The 18,894-nt window shown below is 39.7% G+C and overlaps 1 protein-coding gene across 1 annotated transcript; it reads right to left on the bottom strand.

Annotated features, from left to right (window-relative positions):
- Positions 1-1,339: 1,339 nt before the first annotated feature.
- LOC115798598 (protein TsetseEP-like) lies at positions 1,340-18,894 on the bottom strand. Its single transcript, XM_030755502.1, has 13 exons — positions 18,831-18,894; positions 16,155-16,292; positions 13,190-13,315; positions 12,923-13,095; positions 11,898-11,994; positions 11,643-11,753; positions 7,437-7,514; positions 6,530-6,607; positions 6,256-6,342; positions 5,407-5,484; positions 4,558-4,635; positions 4,284-4,370; positions 1,340-3,329 (listed from the first exon to the last, which is right to left on the bottom strand). Exons 1-13 carry the CDS (start codon positions 18,892-18,894, stop codon positions 3,250-3,252), a joined length of 1,275 nt encoding a protein of 424 aa, XP_030611362.1. The 3' UTR covers positions 1,340-3,249.

Genomic DNA, 18,894 nt, shown 5'->3' with positions numbered 1-18,894 from the left:
TACCAGAGGTTCAAAATGACCTCCCACAGGCCATAATAATCAGACATGGAGAACAAGCTTCCTGCCACTATTTGAGGCAGCTGGAGCTGTATGGTTAAATCAGTGACTGTATAAAGAATTTTTTTTTACACAGAAACAGAAAAAAGAGAGCTTGGAGAAAAATGAGCAAATTTATAGGACTTCATGTAACGATGCAGTTGAATCTGTGGTTTTATGTCTGTCTCTGTGCAGGTATGTTATACAGTCCAGAGTTCAGATGGTTTAGATTGTAGTGGAGAGTTTTCTGCTGTCCTGTGAATTGTGTAATTAAGATGCAGTTGAATCTGTGGTTCTATTTTCTGTCTCTTGCTGCAGGCCAGGGCCCACTGCATGCTGCAGCATAAAGGCACAGTTGGCTTGCTGAGACTGAGGTGATTGCCGGCTGACTTCATATATCCAGGTGGGTCTGAGAGGACGACTGCTGTGAAGTAGTCACTGTGTGTAGTGTAGCTGATTGTGGCACAGCTGGCACTGGGCTTTGTGTGTTTTATTTCTTTTGCAAATTGCAACACTGGACTGTTTTATTCCTATACTTTTGTGTGATGAATATTGTAGCTGGGATTGTTTCCCACTGATCTGTGACCTGACTAACAAATATTTAAAAATTTTACTGGTTGTCATCGTTTGCCCACAGCTGAGGTTGTTGGTCAGACCAAGAATCTGTGTTTACACATCAACTTAACCCTGTAACACCAAGTGTGTCATATTTGATATATGAGCTTTTGAGACCTCTGTCATCAGTGTGAACGTTTTTGTCCCTGAAAAACCTGAAGTATAGAATCAGACAGCTGCAGGGCAGCTGTGGGTAATAAACTGCACAAAAGTGCCAAATGCAACAAAAATGATAAAAAAATTAAAACTCATGCAAAATGTAAATTAATTTTCAGAAGCTTCAATAAACACTCCACTAAAACTTACAAATAAAAAAAATAAAACTTTCAGGCACTTTACAGGGTTGTGTTAAGGCTTGTGCAGTACCAATTTCTACCACTAGATGATGCAGTGGGTCTGTGTAATCTTCAGCATATTTTAATTTAAATGCCAGACACAAGGCAAAAAGCTTCATGAGGAAATGAGGGTAGATTAAAATATATATAAAAAAAAGTTAAACAGCAGCACCACAGTGGTAAAATGCTGCCCCCTTGTGGTTTAGTTAAATTCTGCAGAGGGTACTTACAAAAGAGGCCTTTAAACCACAACAGAGTCTGCACAACAATTTTCTAACATGTTTGTGTGGCAATGGGAATATCCAAGAAACGCACACATGCACAATAAATCACTTCAAACTGACAGACACAGATTCACTTTATTCTGGAAAATGATCGATTCAAAAAAATCCAGTTTTATCAAACAATCCCTGCAGCCAAAACAGAAAAATGTGTAACACCAGTTTGTGTGCACTAAACCTGTTCCCATATTCTGGACTGTAACCAGCAAACATTCAGTGCATTTCACAGCATGTCAAATAACCTGGACGGCAAGAAAAGCCTGATATGATAGTTCCTGAATAACCCTCTCACAATAGCACCTGAACTATACGGCACTGAAGGCATGGTGGTGATATCACAGGCAACACTTGGACTGTCACAGTGCTCCTTCAGTGCAGTAAAGTTTGTTCTACATTCAAGCAAACTGGAAGCACTTAGAGTGGACCTGTGAGCTGATGTTTGGGAGTTAAAATAGTTCAAATTAAAAGTAAGCCTAACCCTTTAACTGAAGCTATTTTTTAATTTGAGCCGCACATCAGCTAAAATAATAAAGCCAAACAAACAAAGGCAGTTTAGTGTCCAGAGGATTGTGTGTTTACAGTAATAAATGCAACACAGTCAGTCACGTTAATAGAGCAGTACTGAACATCTAAAGTGACAGCAATGCATGACGTAACAAAACATAATACAATAAAGCTATAAAGATAAATACATTAAAAACATGCACAGAAACGTGAAGGCAGAAATGTGCTAACAAATAAATATTTAAAAAGCAGAAATAGTTTTTGAGACATCTACATCCTATAAAACTCATATATGCAAATTAATAATTCATTTTTTTTGGCAATTATTTCATGGTTCAGGCTTTAAAGGGTTAATGCACTCCAGTTCCCTATCAGTGCACTATAGGCAGCATTTGGTACCATTAATGGGTTCAGTCACTGTGTGTGTGTGTGTGTGTGTGTGTGTGTGTGTGTGTGTGTGTGTGTGTGTGTGTGTGTGTGTCCACAGAAATTAAAGCTGATTGTAGCAGTGCTATGAAATAACCCACAGAATTAAGGTTTTCCTCTTTGGTTGCTCAGATTATTGTCAGTTTGTGTTTTATTATTCCTGGAGGTAATTTTACTGTTAGGTTTGTTTTTATGTATTTATTAGGACCATAAAAACCTGAGATCAGGTCTGCAAATGAGCCGTGACTAAAAGTACCGTGTGTGCTTTTTTATTTGGACTGTAACGATTTTCCCATTTCCACAGTAATGTTCACATTTATGCTAAAAATGCACAGATCATAAACAATCCTCTGTGCCATGATAATTGATACTTCATGATACTTCATGATGTGCAAACTGATTACTGCAAATATCAGTGCTCACGCTGGTTCAGCTGAATTCATGAAAATGATTTAGGCTGATTATTTTTCATGTAGATATTGAAAAGATATTATTGTGAAATCTTTTGGCCTTAAAGGGAAAATCTGATATTGTGACAGCCCTGTATGCATCATTCCTGTTATAAAAATACATTTATATAAATATAATCCAGCATAGCTTCACGTTTCTGTTCTTGTTTAAAATCTGAATCAAAATACCTTCATGAGATTTTCATATCAGCACGTGTAAACAGCAACAAAGCAGCTCATCAGAGAAATGAATGGACCTTTGAGCATCTCTTTGTTTAGCTGACCCTCTAATGCACGAGTGTTAAATAACCAGCTTCGCCTTAACGAAGCCTGCCTCAAATTATTATCCATCCACCAGCTTCCACTTTTCCAGTTCAGGGTCGCCTTTTTTTTCAAGAATTTCCAAAACTTCAAGTATGCAGGAACATTTCAGTTCACTCTTCATGCTGTGCAGTTCTGCATGAGCACACGGAGCAGTTTACCTGCAGAAATCTCCCTGAGTCTGTGCACACTGTCTGAGTACACTCTCATTTGGCTGTGTGCTGTGCAAATCTCTCATCACTTGTGTAGCCACAAGGGGGGGGTGATCTCTGGTCCTCAGCTTTACTCCTCTGTTGTCTCGTCCTCCTGCTGGTGGTGATGGTCGGGGGGCTCTTCAGCATCTGGTGCCTCTGCAGACGTCTCTGTTAAAGGAAGAAAATCTTTCACTACAATGATTCATTTGATAAATGTGGCTCTCAGATTTACTGAGCAGCAGAAGGAGGACAATCAGAATCTAAACGAGAATCTAAATAAGCTGAACCAGCTTAATAACAATAGTTTAATAAAGCTTTCTGCCAGTTAAAAGTGTAAAAACAGACGACTGTACTGAATGTACTGAAACTGGTTTAAGAAACATGAATCATAACTGGAGCTGAAGGACATTAAAAGATAAAAAGTTTTAATGTCCCTGAAATATGAAGTTGGGACACTCAGGCGCCTTTATTAGAAACACAAGTGCATCTGTTAAAGTGACCAATGGTGTACCTAATCAAGTGTCATCAAACAGAAGAATAATTAGGTTACTCTGATGTGAATGTTTAATAAGCATTCACATTAAAACACAAAGATTATTCTCTGATTCAGCAGATTAAAGTGCATCTTATCCTGCAGCTTCTTCCTACAAACTCATCTGTGCAGAATGTTTAACTGTGTTTACTGTAAATAATCACATGTTTGCAATCACTGCTTTAATAAATACAAATATGATCCAAACACACTTCAGTTTGTTGCAGCTGCACCGTGAGCATTAAAGGTCACATCAAGTCCAGGTTTTTAAAGTAAAGCAGGAACAAAAGGTTCAGGAACATTTGCACTTCTTGCAGGTTTCTGCTCAGAATCTGATTTCCAGGCTCTCTCAAACCTCAAACCTCTGGCTGCACACATCACACATGTAACATGTGGTTTTACCTGCAGCTGCAATGATGTGCAGGTCTCTGCTTTTAACTATGCAGGAAAGAAGCCAAATAGTGAGAAGCGTGCAGCCGTCCACACTGAATGTACTCCAAGCAGGAGTGGAGCGCTTATAACTACACTGGATGATGTGAGTGCATGTACACACTCAGGATAACAAGTCTGACACACAACAGTTTACTCACCAGCTTCACTGCTGGGATCTGTGGACTCAGCAGGTGTTTGATCAGATCTGGTCTCATTCTCGATCTTTAAAGTACTTTTTGGTTTTTCTGTCAAATTGAAAATAAACAGGTGACAGCTGTTATTAACCTGACACACCAGTTCCAGTGTCACAGAGAGTGGACCAACTCACTGTGACACTGGTTGGCTTCAGTTTGCACATTTGGTGAAACAGGCTGCAGCTCCTGCTCACACAGAGCTGCCTTTTCTCCTCCTGCTGGATCTGATTTTACTCACCAGCTCCATTGTTGGTATCTGTGGGCTCAGGTTCTGGTTGGTGCTGGTTTGGATCTTCCTGATTCTCAGGAATAGTTGCTGTCAAATGATAAAAACAGTCAGAATCAAAATGCATCTGAACCTCAGCTCATGTTATTTTTACTGCTGATAAAATGCTTCAGGAAACCTTTTAATGATCTGGGTGTATCTAATAAAATGGCCACAGGTCTACCTGATAAAGTGGATCCATCCACTTCAAGGATCCATCAGTCACAGTGAAATCATGTTTGTGAAGAAAAGTTTAATGGTCAGACGAGACAAAGACTGAGCTATCTGGGCACAGAGGTGTTTGGAGGAGTAAATGTGAGGGTTTTGCCTTTTCTCCTCTTGCTGGATCTGATTTTACTCACCAGCTTCATTGTTGGTACCTGTGGACACAGGTCCTTGTCGGTCCACGGTGGACACTGGGTGGTAGCCAACTCCTGTTACTGTCAGATGATAAAAACAGTCAGAATCACAATGCACCTGAAACTGCTGATAAAATACTTGAGGAAAAAAATTACATTTTGTTTCACAGGAGGGATCGATGCCCTGTTTGCAGAGCACACCAGTTCCAGTGTCACAGTGGGGGGTCTGCCTCACTGTGACACTGATTTTTTCACTGTTACATGAACTGCTGTTCATACTTTACAATAGCCTCTCACTCACACACTGCAGACAAACCTGTGAGTCACAGCTCTGACACTTTTTACTTCTAAAAGCTTCTCAAAGCACCAAAAACAAACAGTTTGCACATTTGGTGAAACAGGCTGCAGCTCCTGCTCACACAGAGCTGCCTTTTCTCCTCCTGCTGGATCTGATTTTACTCACCAGTTTCAGTGGTGGTACCTCTGGGCTCAGGTTCTGGTTGGTCCTGGTTCTTCACTGTCTGGCTCTCAGAACTTGTTGCTGTCAGATGATAAAAACAGAATCAAAATGCATCTGAAGTTCACGTTCTGTTTAATGCTGATAAAATGCTTCATGGAACCTTTTAATGATCAGTCACAGGAGTGATTTGTGGGCTCTGCATTACCTCAAGTAAAGTTGGGTGGGGCACCTTTGTTGTGTACACAGGTGTAACATTAAAGTAGCATCACAAGTATCTAAAATAGGAGCCAAATGAGTACCTAATGAAGTGGCCACAGGTATACCTAAAAAAGTGGCAACTGGTGCACCCAACAAAGCAGCTACCATATTAGATATACCTAATAAAGTGCAGTAGTAGACAGAAACTTTCCTAATAATGGCACAGGTCTACCTGATAAAGTGGGATTTTCAGGGATCCATCAGTCACAGTGAAATCATGTTTGTAATCTCCAATAATCATATTGAGCGTTTGTCAAATATAACTTTAATAGTTCAAGTTCTTCAGATCTGTTTAAAGTTTGAATCTTGTCTCCAGCTGAAAGAACGCTGTGAACATGTTGAGCGAGAAGCTAAAAGGTTTTAGACTAAAATTATTGTCCATAAAGTCTGAAGTTGAACTTTATCATCTCAAGAAAAGTTGGGACACTAACTACAGCAGCTGGAATGATGCCAAATATTGTGAGTGAGACGTGTGCAGCCGTCCACACTGAATGTACCATCCAAGCAGGAGTGGAGCGCTTATAACTACACTGGATGATGTGAGTGCATGTACACACTCAGGATAACAAGTCTGACACACAACAGTTTACTCACCAGCTTCACTGCTGGGATCTGTGGACTCAGCAGGTGTTTGATCAGGTCCGGCCTCATTTTGGTGCTCTGAAGTGCTGTTGGGCATTTCTGTCAAATTGAAAATAAACAGGTGACAGCTGTTATTGACCTGACAGACCAGTTCCAGTGTCACAGAGAGTGGACCGCCTCACTGTGAAACTGGTTGGCTTCAGTTTGTACATTTGGTGAAACAGGCTGCAGCTCCTGCTCACACAGAGCTGCCTTTTCTCCTCCTGCTGGATCTGATTTTACTCACCAGCTCCATTGTTGGTATCTGTGGGCTCAGGTTCTGGTTGGTGCTGGTTTGGATCTTCCTGGTTCTCAGGAATAGCTGCTGTCAAATGATTAAAAACAGTCAGAATCAAAATGCATCTGAACCTCAGCTCACGTTATTTTTACTGCTGATAAAATGCTTCAGGAAACCTTTTAATGATCTGGGTGTATCTAATAAAATGGCCACAGGTCTACCTGGTAAAGTGGGATTTTCAGGGATCCATCAGTCACAGTGAAATCATGTTTGTAATCTCCAATAATCATACTGAGGGTTTTTCAATTATCAGTGTGAGACTGAATACAACTTTAATAGTTCAAAGTCTCCCTTTCTGTGATTGGCATGATTATGGTAATAACTAAGTCATAAAGGTTTTCAGCAGATGCATCTATGGTCACAGTTATTGAGTTCACAAGAGTGTCAGAAAACTTGACCTCTGACCTTTAACTTGAGGTCAAGGTTGTCAAGATTCAAACATGTCTGAGATTTTTACTGGATGCATCTCTGGTATGAATTTTAACATCCTAGTGTTCTTGAGTTATTTGGTTCACAAAGTTAAATTTGCTACCCACACACCTGCCCAGCGAGGTGACAACAATAAACCAGCCTTTTTAGGCTGAGGGGTAAAAAACCTGAATATTTCTACAACTGTGAGTTACAGAAAAAGAAAAATAACTGCCTAAATGTCCTGAAAATGCTGAATGTTTCTGACACCTGAACGGCTCCTGCAGCACAAAGTTTGCAGAAGCAGCTAAATGGACAAAAACATATGAAGAACTCAGCAGATTAAAGTGCATCTTATCCTGCAGCTCTATCCTACCAACAATCATCTGTGCAAATATTTAGCATGTTTGCTCCCTTTTCTCCTCCTGCTGGATCTGATTTTACTCACCAGCTCCATTGCTGGTACCTGTGGGCTCAGGTTCTGGTTGGTCCTGGTTCCTCACTGGTTGGCTCTCAGAACTTGGTGCTGTCAGATGATAAAAACAGAATCAAAATGCATCTGAAGCTCACGTTCTGTTTAATGCTGATAAAATGCTTCATGGAACCTTTTAATGATCAGTCACAGGAGTGATTTGTGGGCTCTGCATTACCTCAAGGAAAGTTGGGTGGGGCACCTTTGTTGTGTACACAGGTGTAACATTAAAGTAGCATCACAAGTATCTAAAATAGGAGCCAAATGAGTACCTAATGAAGTGGCCACAGGTATACCTAAAAAAGTGGCAACTGGTGCACCCAACAAAGCAGCTACCATATTAGATAAACCTAATAAAGTGCAGTAGTAGACAGAAACTTTCCTAATAATGGCACAGGTCTACCTGATAAAGTGGGATTTTCAGGGATCCATCAGTCACAGTGAAATCATGTTTGTAATCTCCAATAATCATATTGAGCGTTTGTCAAATATAACTTTAATAGTTCAAGTTCTTCAGATCTGTTTAAAGTTTGAATCTTGTCTCCAGCTGAAAGAACACTGAACATGTTGAGTGAGAAGCTAAAAGGTTTCAGACTAAAATTATTGTCCATGAAGTCTGAAGTTGAACTTTATCATCTCAAGAAAAGTCGGGACATTAACTACAGCAGCTGGAATGATGCCAAATATTGTGAGTGAGACGTGTGTTCTGTTCTGGGACCTGCCCACCCTTCCAGTGGAAGAAAAGCACCCAGATGGTAGATTCAACCCACAAGTGTGGATGGCTGCACACGTCTCACTCACAATGTTCACACCCCCTTTGGAATTGCAGTGAAAAGTGAGGGACCACAGTCAGGCCCGGATTAAGGTGGGTCTGGGCCCCGGGGCAAGGAGATTGCAAGGGGCCCCCCCCCGCCCCCCCCCCCCTCCCGCTCCGAGCCTATACCACCCCCCCCCCCCCACCCCCCCCCCCCCCCCCCCCCACCCCCCGACACACACTCCCCTACAAAAGTCTCTTTCTGCTCTTCCTTCATGCAAAATCATCTACCAACTCATCAAAGTTCAGCTGTTGCACAAACTGTGATTCAATTGCAAGAAGTGAGAGGGAGTTCAGACGATTTTGGGTCATTTTCATCCTGAGCTCATTTTTTATTCGAGCCATTCTGGAGAATGACCGTTCCCCTTCACAGTTCGTAATTGGCAGAGTCAAGAACAGTCGAAGTTGCCATATCCTGTAGCCCAGGGGCCCTTTGATTGCTGTCCCCCTAGGCGCTCTAGTCGCCGTACCGCGTACCCCAGGGGCCCTTTGATTGCTGTTTCCTGTGGCACAGGGGCCCTATGGTTGCCGTCCCCCGTGGCCCAGGGGCCCTCTGATTGCCGTCCCCCGTGGCCCAGGGGCCCTCTGGTTGCCATATCCCGTGGTTCAGGGGCCCTTTGCCATCCCCCGTGGCCCAGGGGCCCTCTGATTGCCGTCCTCCGTGGCCTAGGGGCCCTCTGGTTGCTGTACGACATGGCCCAGGGGCCCTCTGGTTCCTATGTCCTGTGGCCGAGGGCCCTCTGACTGCTGTCACTCCCCCCAGCCCATTTCAGTTAACCCTTATAGACTAAAGAAGTACAACTAAAGAAGATCCTAGAATAGAGGGCTCTATCGCAATCAGCATCGACATCGGTATCTGGATTGTTGTTGGGCCCCCCCCTGGGCCCCCTGGATCCATGGGCCCCGGGGCGCCAGCCCCACTCGCCCAGTCGGTAATACGGCCCTGACCACAGTTTTCATCCAGCAGAAGGAGTTTACCTGACTGCAGGTAAACGCTCAGATTACAACTGTTGCTGTGCTGTTTTGTGTTTATGTGTGGTACATTATCATCTTGACTGTACAGTGATCCCTCACCTATCATGGGGTTACGTTCCAGAGACCCCCCACGATAGGTGAAAATCCACGAAGTAGTGGCGTTATATTTATTTATTATTTATATATATTTTAAGGCTTTATAAAGCTTTCCCACACACATATAAAGCTTTCCCACTCTCTTAGTACAACTTGAATGATGAAGGTGGTGCAGTATCTTCACCCTCGGCCGTAACTAATGGCGTAACTGATCTCTTCATCCGAGTGATTCAGAATTTTAATGCATATGAAACTCCAGACAAAATACTTTCAAAAATAAATATCTGGTATTGTAGGAAACATCAGGGCCATCATCTGCTGTCACTGTTTATTAATATTTTTTTTTGTTTGTTTTTACATTATTAGTTAAGATTTTACTCACCAGCTCCATTGGCATTTTCAGACATCAATTTTTTCATCTCTGCAAGATAATAAAAGTATGTCATGAGCAGTACATTATCTGAGAAACACTGAAAACTCTATTATACTGCTGCAACCAACAAACAGACAAGTGGCTCTAAAGTCTTTATAAGAGTATTTATTTAAAACCAGATTTGACCGTTGATTCTATATTTGTACTTTTTATGTCCTGATGACCATTAAAAATCAAGTTATTTATATAGCCACCTATTTATATACACATATTTATATAATAATTCAGTGTGGTGCTTTTCAAGCTCTACATAATCAAACCCATCACACCTCTTGTGTGTCTGTCGGTGTTAGCAGCGGCTCCTCAAAGCTACAAAGACTGAAGGCCATGACACTTTTAAATGCAGGCACATTTTCAGTGTTTCCAAAGGACCTGAAAGCTTACCTTGTTGTTCTCGGTGGTTCGGTTGTCGTGTCTGTCGATTTGTCCGTCCTGTAATAAACACAAAGACGTGTGTGTTAACTCGCTGAACTCAACATCAGTCATTAATCATTGTGTTGTAATTCTGGTTTATGTGTAGAGTTGTTGAGCTCAAACACACATCACGAACAAAGGATGTTGTTACTGTTTCGATGTTTAAGATTTCAAATAAATGAGGGTAACAGGAAATTCCCCTGGTTGACATTCATGAGTCACATCTTCTTTATGAGATTTCAAATGTGTGTAACACTGTTTGTAATGAATAAACTGTAAAATGCTTTGGAGCTAATTTTGAGCCTGGAAAGTTGGAGGCAAGAGTTGGAGACAAAAACAGAGATTTTGAAGCGTACGTTTGTTTCAATTCTGCACCATTAACATTCAGCTGATAGGAGGCAGTGAGGCTGATAAACTCTGAAGCTGTTCTTGGGTGTGAGGAGCAATCTGTGAGTCACAGGTTTGTCACTCTCTGTTTTGCAGGTTTGTCTGGTTTGTTTCTTTAATACGTCAGGATATTTTTAAGGAGTCAAAAACTTGCAACATAAAAACAGGAAGGAAATCAGTTTCCATCATGTTGCAGCTTTTGAAAATGTTTGCTGCATTTCTATGATTAAAATAAGCACATGTAGTATAAATCTATTAATCAGCATAAATCAGTGGCATTTTTGCTTATGATAAAGCTCCTGAGCTTTCTCAGCAGAAAGAGGCGCTGCTGTGCCTTTTTGTATGATCACCGCAGGTCCCAGATACCTAAATGCATCTACGTGCTCCATCACCTGCCTTTTAATCTCCAGTGGTTGAAGCAATGTGGAGGGTTATGTGTGTCACCAGCTGATTCAGGATACTTCTTGCTGCATTTAGACTGTTTGCAGTGTTGCTGCTGGATCTCACTTGTGTTTTAACCCTTTAAAATCACTGGCTGCATTTTAAACATCAGGACGCTCTGAATCTAATCTGACATTTTTTGATGTAAAGGAGCGCAGAGAGAAACTGCAGCTGATTATCTTTAAACTCATCAAAATGCTTTGAAGATTTTTTTTAGGATTAAAACTCAAAGAATAACTGCCATCCTCCACTCAGAGTCAATATTACACAGCACACCATATCAAAGAGTTAATAATATAAAATAAGATTTACTTCATACCAGGATTTAGGAAATTGTTCGTGTTAAAGCATGCACAGCACTGACCCCAACCTGTAACAAAAGAGATGAAATAAAGTAGAACACATCAATAAAGAAAAAGAAATGTGGCAAAATAAAATAACTCATAAAGGTAAAAACTATAGAAATAAACTTAAATGAACTGAGCTCAATTAAATCTGTAGAATTAAAAAATTAAATAAAGGATGTCAAAAAGCGGAAATCTAAATAATAAAAAGAACGTAAATGAAATGCAATAAAATAATACTGCACTCAGAATAACTGTAATCATCTGTGGCCTCTTACTTTGATCTGCATTTCCTGATCTACGTTTGTGCACACAAACTAAGACAATCGGGGACGCCACAATCAGCAACACAATCACTACTGCTGCTGCGGTCCCACCCACTGAACTCTCTACAGTAAAAAGAAAGAATAAATTAATAAAACGTTACAAGAATGCTGCATTTGAATCTTTAAATCAATAAAAATCCACCTTTAATCAAAACACATTCTGTCACAGTCTCTGCTGTTAAACATAAAGACGTGTTGGTGACTCACCGTTTGTGAACGGGCTCATGATGTCATCACTGCGTTCACTGCTGACTGGATTTTCCAACTGACAGCTGATCATTTTTCCAACAAACTCTGTATTATTCTACGAATCCAGAGAAAAGAGAGAAGCTCATAAATGAAACACATTCATTACCCTTTAATCAGATTACAGGACACGTTTGTACTTGCTGAGAATGAAAAGTTTAACAGCAGCAGCATCGGGGCTCAGAGATGTCAGACTGCACCCAGATCAGCTTTAAATGAATTCCAAGAAAATGTCAAATAAAAGTAAGACTGAACATTTCCCTCCACTGCTGTTATGAGCCTGTTGTAAACATAAACTTGGCTGGTGTAGCCCTGCGTTATTCACTAATAATCCATTGTTATCGTCATGAGCTTACTTTTAATTGGCTGCCCCTCAACTGGCTTCCACAAACAGAACAAATATATACTAGCAAGGTGTACCTAATAAAGTGTCCATGGGTGTATATCCTTACTGACTATATGCACTAAAATGTCCCGCAGAGTCGGGACAGATATTAAATAAAGATGTAAATCTGTGATCCAAACTTGTGGAGTAGGTCAGAAGTCAGATTATGTATTTGGCTACATAATTTGAAAAAAATGTTAAAAAATAAGTTGGTAAACATAAAACTGCAAATATTTCCTTTTCTTTATTTTAAATTTTTGTTTCTTTGGTCTTTAATTGTTGCCATGCTCCACACTATAATTTTGCTTCTTTCCATTTACTTCAATTCTTTGCTTTTAGAGTTATTTTTGGGTGTTGTTGTTACCAACCAAAACTCACAGTTAGTCATTTAAAACTTTAAATGACAGAAACAAAATCTTAACAATTGAAAATAAATGACAAATGTATATAAAGCTTTAAAAAAAAAAAAAAAGTACTGAAAGTATTTAGATTTTTTTTTAAGTTTTTGACTGCGTTTTAAGTTTTCTATCATTTTTAAACACTGGTGTCTGACCATCAAAGACCAGCTGACTCGTCATGTGCTTCAACAACCTGTTTGTACCTTTGTTATGTTGAGCTGATTGCTTGGAGACTCTGCCTGTATCTGCCTGTCACCTGCTTTCCAGGAATAGGTGATTGTTCCCATGTCAGCAGTGATGCTGGTATCACAGGTGAGAGTGCACTGAGTCACCTCAGAGTTACACTGTTTCTTGATGGTGGGTTTGGGGACGGGGGCTGGTAGAAAAAAGCAGCAAACATGAATTTGATTTAAAATCAGGTGAAAAACAAACGATTCCAAACAAACTTCATTTCAAATTCCTGCACTTACTGATGACTTTGATTTTAGTCGTCTTCATGATTTTGTTGTTGATCTCTGCTGTGTAGCTGCCGCTGTCCTTCACACTCAGGTTTGTGATGGTCAGAGCTCCAGTGTTGGTGTTCACCTCACAGCGACCTAAAAGCACAACAGTTACATTATTCAGGTGTTTCCATGGATTTCTGGTGATTTACAGACGAAGGAGTTTAAAACTATCCCAGATTTATATACTCAGTGTTCCCTATTTTATATATTTTTACCTTAAAATGACCTCCACCTTTATATTTTAGTATGGACAGACATTTCATGCGTTATCATTCGATTTTTTTAAAATCTGCTACTTCTCTACTTGTGTGAATTATTATATCTTTATTTATATTTATAATAACTGCGGCTGCTGTTACACCCAAATTTCCCCTCTGTGGGACAATAAAGGCTGTTTCTTCTTCTTCTTCTTCTTCTTCAGTAGAAATGTCATTAAAACCTTTTCATTTGCTGCAGCTGGTATACAGATACATTCAGCAGATTAATAAGAAGATTATAAAGAATCCCTGATGTCATAAATAACAAATCCTACTAAACCAAATTAATAACACCATAAATCAGTGGTCTCAAACTCCCGGCCTGCGAACTGATGTCAAAAATATAATATAATTTGGCCCTTTAATTTTGTTTTTTTAATTTTAGTTTTTCCCCAATTAAGACAAATTTCTCATATAATTTAAATGATAAAAAGTATTGTATTCAAATTTTTTTCATTCGTTTAAATGCAAACAAATTGCAAAGTAAGTGCAGTTTCTGAGGCGATCAGGGCAGATAACGATAAAAAATAAATAAATATTAGCAGCAGAAGCAGAAATGTTTCCTCATGTAAAAGAAAAGTGGATCACAAACAGACAATTTCACAAAATGTTTTCAATAACTGTTTGTTGAGTTTGGTGGAAATCGATCTGCCTTATATGTAAGGAGAAACTTTGTTCTGAAGGATTCAATCTCAAGCATCATTATGAGACTAAACACGGACAGCATTATGAGGAGGAGGAAGATAACAGGAAAAAAATAGGTGCGCGGCCACAAAGAGGAACACTATCCCAGCAACAACCTTTCCATAAAGCCGGTGAGGACGCTGAAGCTGAAGCTGAAGCAGGTGACGTGCTCAATGAATTAATCACAAAGCGGGAAACCCACTCAGTGAAGGGCCGTGTCTCCATGCTGAGAGTTGCTGATGTCCATAAAGAAGAGTTTATGCAACTATGCTGTTCTGTCTGCAAATACTGTTACACATATACAATAATCTGCTCTGTCACAGTGTTTGCAGACAGAGCAGCGTAATTGAATAAACTCTTCTTTATATAATAAAATATATAAAACACAGCGGCCCTGTAATGAGATGACAGAGCCAGCCGTGGTCCCCGGGTCATTTGAGTTTGAGACTCCTGCCTTAAACTGATCATTTAAACCTTAAATTATCCTCTTTTTTTTTTGCACTCAGTTTTCTTTGTGTTTAAATGCAGCTCTTCCACCGTAACAAAAACCCTGAATAAAGGTGAACTTAATAGAATTATTTGTCTAAAGATGGCAGCATGAAAGCATCAGTGTACTGATTTCTTATGTTACTGCATGTTTGTCACATTTACATTTTTCAGAAATTTTAATGTTAGACAAAGAAGACCTGAGTGAACACAAAATGCAGTTTTTAAATGATTATTTTGTTTAAGGGGAAAAAGCGATCCAAACCTACCTACTATGTTAAATAAGTAACTGCTAAATGACGTTTGTTAAATGATGAACTAACTGTGATTAAGCACATTTTCAGGAAAGCGGAGTTCAGTTTCACTAAACACACCCAGGCCTGATAAATCACTTAAACTGAAGCTGTCTGACAAAGTGAAGCAGGCTAAAAGATCTCAAATAGCAACACAACACCACGATCTAAAAAATCTTCTGAGAAACAAAGTCAGTGACATCTATCAGTCTAGAAAAAGTTATATAGCCATTTCTAAGGCTTTGGGACTCCAGTGAACCACTTTGAGAGCCATTATCCACACATGGAGAAAACTTGGAACAGTGGGGAACCTTCCCAGGAGAGGCCGGCCTACCAAAATGACTCCAAGAGCTCATCGACGACTCATCCAGGAGGTCACAGAAGAACCCAGAACAGCATCTAAAGAACTGCAGGCCTCAGTTGGCTCAGTTAAGAAAGAGACCGGGCAAAAAATAGTATCTGTGGGAGAGTTCAAGGAGAAACCCACTGCTGACCAACAAGAACACAAAGTCAAAAAAAAAAAAAATCAAATATTTTGGAAGGTTTGAATCCCGTTACATCTGCATAAACTAACACAGCATTTCAGCAGTCTAACATGGTGGTGGTAGTGTGATGGTCTGGAGCTGCTTTGCTGCTTCAGGTCGACTTGCTGTAACTGATGGAACCATGAATTCTGCTCTCTACCAGAAAATCCTGAAGGAGGAAGTCCAGCCATCAGTTCATGCCCTGAAGCTCAAGAGCACTTGGGTGATGCAGCAGGACAATGATCCAAACACACCAGCAAGTCCACCTCTGAATGGCTCAAAAAACCCAGACCAAAGGTTTTGGAGTGGCCGAGTCAAAGTCTGGGCTTAAATCAGATTGAGATGCTTTGACCTTAAACTTGAAAACCCTCCAATGTGGCTGAATTTAAACAATTAAAACAGAGGGTGAAACAACCAGTTATTAGGTTTAGTGAGCAAATGCTGTTTCATACAGAGCCAGGCAGGTCTGGATAACTTTGTTCCCTTAATAAATCATGTTATCATGTAAAAACTACACTTTGTATCTACTCAGGTTTTATTTGTCTAATATTGAAATTAGTTTGATCATCTGAAACATGCAAATGTGACAAATGTGTAAAAAAAAAAAAAAAAAAAAAAAATAGTAAATCAGGAAGGGGACAAATATTTTTACACACTCTGTGTATTTCCTGTTAAATCCTGCGTGTACCTTGAAGTCCCGTACTCAGTCGTTCCTGTCCGTACCAGACCACAGCGATGTCCGCATCATGTTTCCACTCGATGCTGGTGATGGGACCGGGCACAGAGCCTGGTGACAGCACAGCTTTGTGTCCTTTCTTGTAGGTCTCTGTGTCGATGGCAAAATAAAAACAAGATCAACGTGATTTCTCATATTCAGTTTTATAAATGAAGACTTTGATGTTTCATTTCATAAAGTGTTTATCACCTGGTATTGTTTTATAATCAGCTGTCTCAGGTAACGGACATTAATTCATTTTTTAATCACAGATCGCTGACATACTGTAACTAACAATGAAGTTATGAAACTAAATACTGATGTGAGGTACTTTTGATTATTATTGAAGGATTTCTGCTACTTCAAAAGAAGAAGTAGTTTTAAAATTAGTGTACAAATAAATGAGTCTAAACTTCCCAAATATGTAGAAAAGCAACATTTTTATGCGCCTGAAAACCGCATACTCTGTTAGCTGGTTTATGCTAAGCTCACATCCTCAGACAGCTCTGTGATTTCCGCCTCACAGGACTGTGTTTAAATTAAACACAGTCCTGTGAGGCCACAACAAGGATTGATCTCAAAGGTCTATAAGACATTAGAAAATTAACATTTCTGCTCTTTTAAACTCATCCGAACACATTCAAACACTTTGTTTGGAGGTTTAGTTTTTTCGTATGGAGTACAGGCTAACCCCCTCACAGGAAGGTGTTAGCCTAAGATGGCCCCAACAGCCACAACCCAGCGGTTTTCCTCACAGCGCTGTAACTATGCGGCGGAACGCCTGTAAAGTAAACCTTGATATAACACTACAGGTTATATGTGCATTAAATATACGCCTTCAGTGTGAGGCTGTGCTGTTTAAATCTGCACAAAAGCTCCAATCTTACCGGAAGCAACTCTTCCTACAGCGGTGAAGGCTAAGATCACAAACGGCGTAAATACAAACATCCTGTCATATGAATGAAAACTGAGACGAAAAACAACAGAGACGGTTATAATGCCGTTAACGGCAGCGGGACTGAGAACGAAAAGTCACAGAAGAGGCAGGAAAACAGCGAGAGGAGCGAGAAATACACGAACTGCACCACCGTCGAAATCGAAAGCAAAACAGTTCCTGTCACGTCAGAATGTGTCACAATCCAGGCAGCCAGTTTTTTTTTTTTTTTTAATTTATTTATTTTATTTTTTAACAACTTTATTGAACAATAGCAACGATACAGTTATAAACACGAACTTACATATATTATACAGCAACTTACAATTCAAACAAGAAAGAAAAGTATAGAAGAAGTAAAATAAAAAATAAATAAAATAAAGAATAAATAGAATAAGTGGACACAAGAGGGTTTTCAGATAAAAACATTAAATGTATTACAGATAGATATTGTCTTGAGAGCCTTTTTGTTTTGTATTTGGGATAAGGTCGTAATATATTTTTCAAACTCAGATTCAAAATGAAGAATTTAGGTTTTTGATTTGAAAACTTGCATTTATGTATGTAAAATTTAGCAGCATATAAAATGAGATTAATGAGAAAGGAGGCATCAGTGTTTTTACTATTGAAATATCCAAAATAATATTGTGATAAAATAAACAAATATTTTGATAAATATTCTTATTAACAAATGTGTTAACATCTTTCCAAAATTTATAAGTGAATTCACAAGACCAAAATAAGTGTGAGATGGTTTCAGGGTGTAACTCACAAAATGAACAATTTAAATCTATGTCTTGATTAAACTTGTTTAAAAACACTTTCACTGGGTAAAACCTGTGGAGCAGTTTAAAGGAAACTTCTTTGGTTTTGATTGTTTAAAAGAAACTTTTGTGGTACAGACCAAACTTTTTCCCAGTCAACATCAGGGGAAAATTTATTCCAATAGAAGGTCGCAGAGGGGGAGGAGACCAGAGTTGCCTGAAACAGTGATCTGATTTAGAGTTGGAACCTTTATAAGAGGAAAAACAGATTTTGCCCAAGGGGAGCTGGGTTGGGTCTAGATTTGACAGTATGAGGGGTGAAGAGAGAGTGTTCAGCAGCCAGTTTCATTGGCTAAGAGTGCTGTAACTCTGACAAGGCCAGCACCACCTGCAGGAGCGGGAATTTAAACGTGAAGTCCAGGTTTATTGGAGTTACACTTCAGTATTCTTGTTATGCCACTTTCTGCTTTTACTCCAATATGTTTTGGACGTAAATATTATACTTTGCACTCCAGTTTATTTTAACTTTAATGTCTTATTATTTTGCATATTATCGCGTTATTACAGATCAAATCAGCAGCAGCTGTTAACATTATACAATTCTATTAATCTACTTAAGTGGGACTTCCACATCTTCAGTGTGATCCCCCCCCGAGAAACGTAAATACATTTTGCAATACATTTGCTCCACGGTGCCAAGTGGGGTCAGGGTTCTCCTAGAGGAAGAAAATCCTCCTGTAATTAATGAAAATATCAAATACACATAGAAGTCAGGATAACATCACAGCCCCATTTCCAGTGGTGGGGTCTACGTGATACGCTGGTATCCGCCGTATACCCACTAGAAAAGCCTGTGAATTTCCGTGTAACCACTTAAAAGTGCCCATTGATACGTAATTTGCTTCTAAATACCAGCGCAAACACTTCACTGCTCCTCTCCGATGCTGTCACCTGCTGCCATACGCTCCCTTTCCTCCGGCTCCATCTGAGGCTCACAGCCATTGGCTGAGCTCAT

Source organism: Archocentrus centrarchus, chromosome 2, assembly GCF_007364275.1.
Source record: "Archocentrus centrarchus isolate MPI-CPG fArcCen1 chromosome 2, fArcCen1, whole genome shotgun sequence".
Classification (NCBI taxonomy): domain Eukaryota; kingdom Metazoa; phylum Chordata; class Actinopteri; order Cichliformes; family Cichlidae; genus Archocentrus; species Archocentrus centrarchus.
This window is presented reverse-complemented; position numbering and strand designations above follow the sequence as displayed.

Excerpts from the sequence above, each read along its gene's own strand:
- LOC115798598 (XM_030755502.1), bottom strand. The coding sequence starts at position 18,894 with ATGAGCTCAGCCAATGGCTGTGAGCCTCAGATGGAGCCGGAGGAAAGG. Across the intron at positions 13,096-13,189 it reads GACTAAAATCAAAGTCATCA|CCCCCGTCCCCAAACCCACC; the intron begins GTAAGTGCAGGA and ends TTTTTCTACCAG. Across the intron at positions 4,371-4,557 it reads AGATACCAACAATGGAGCTG|AAAAACCAAAAAGTACTTTA; the intron begins GTGAGTAAAATC and ends TCAATTTGACAG.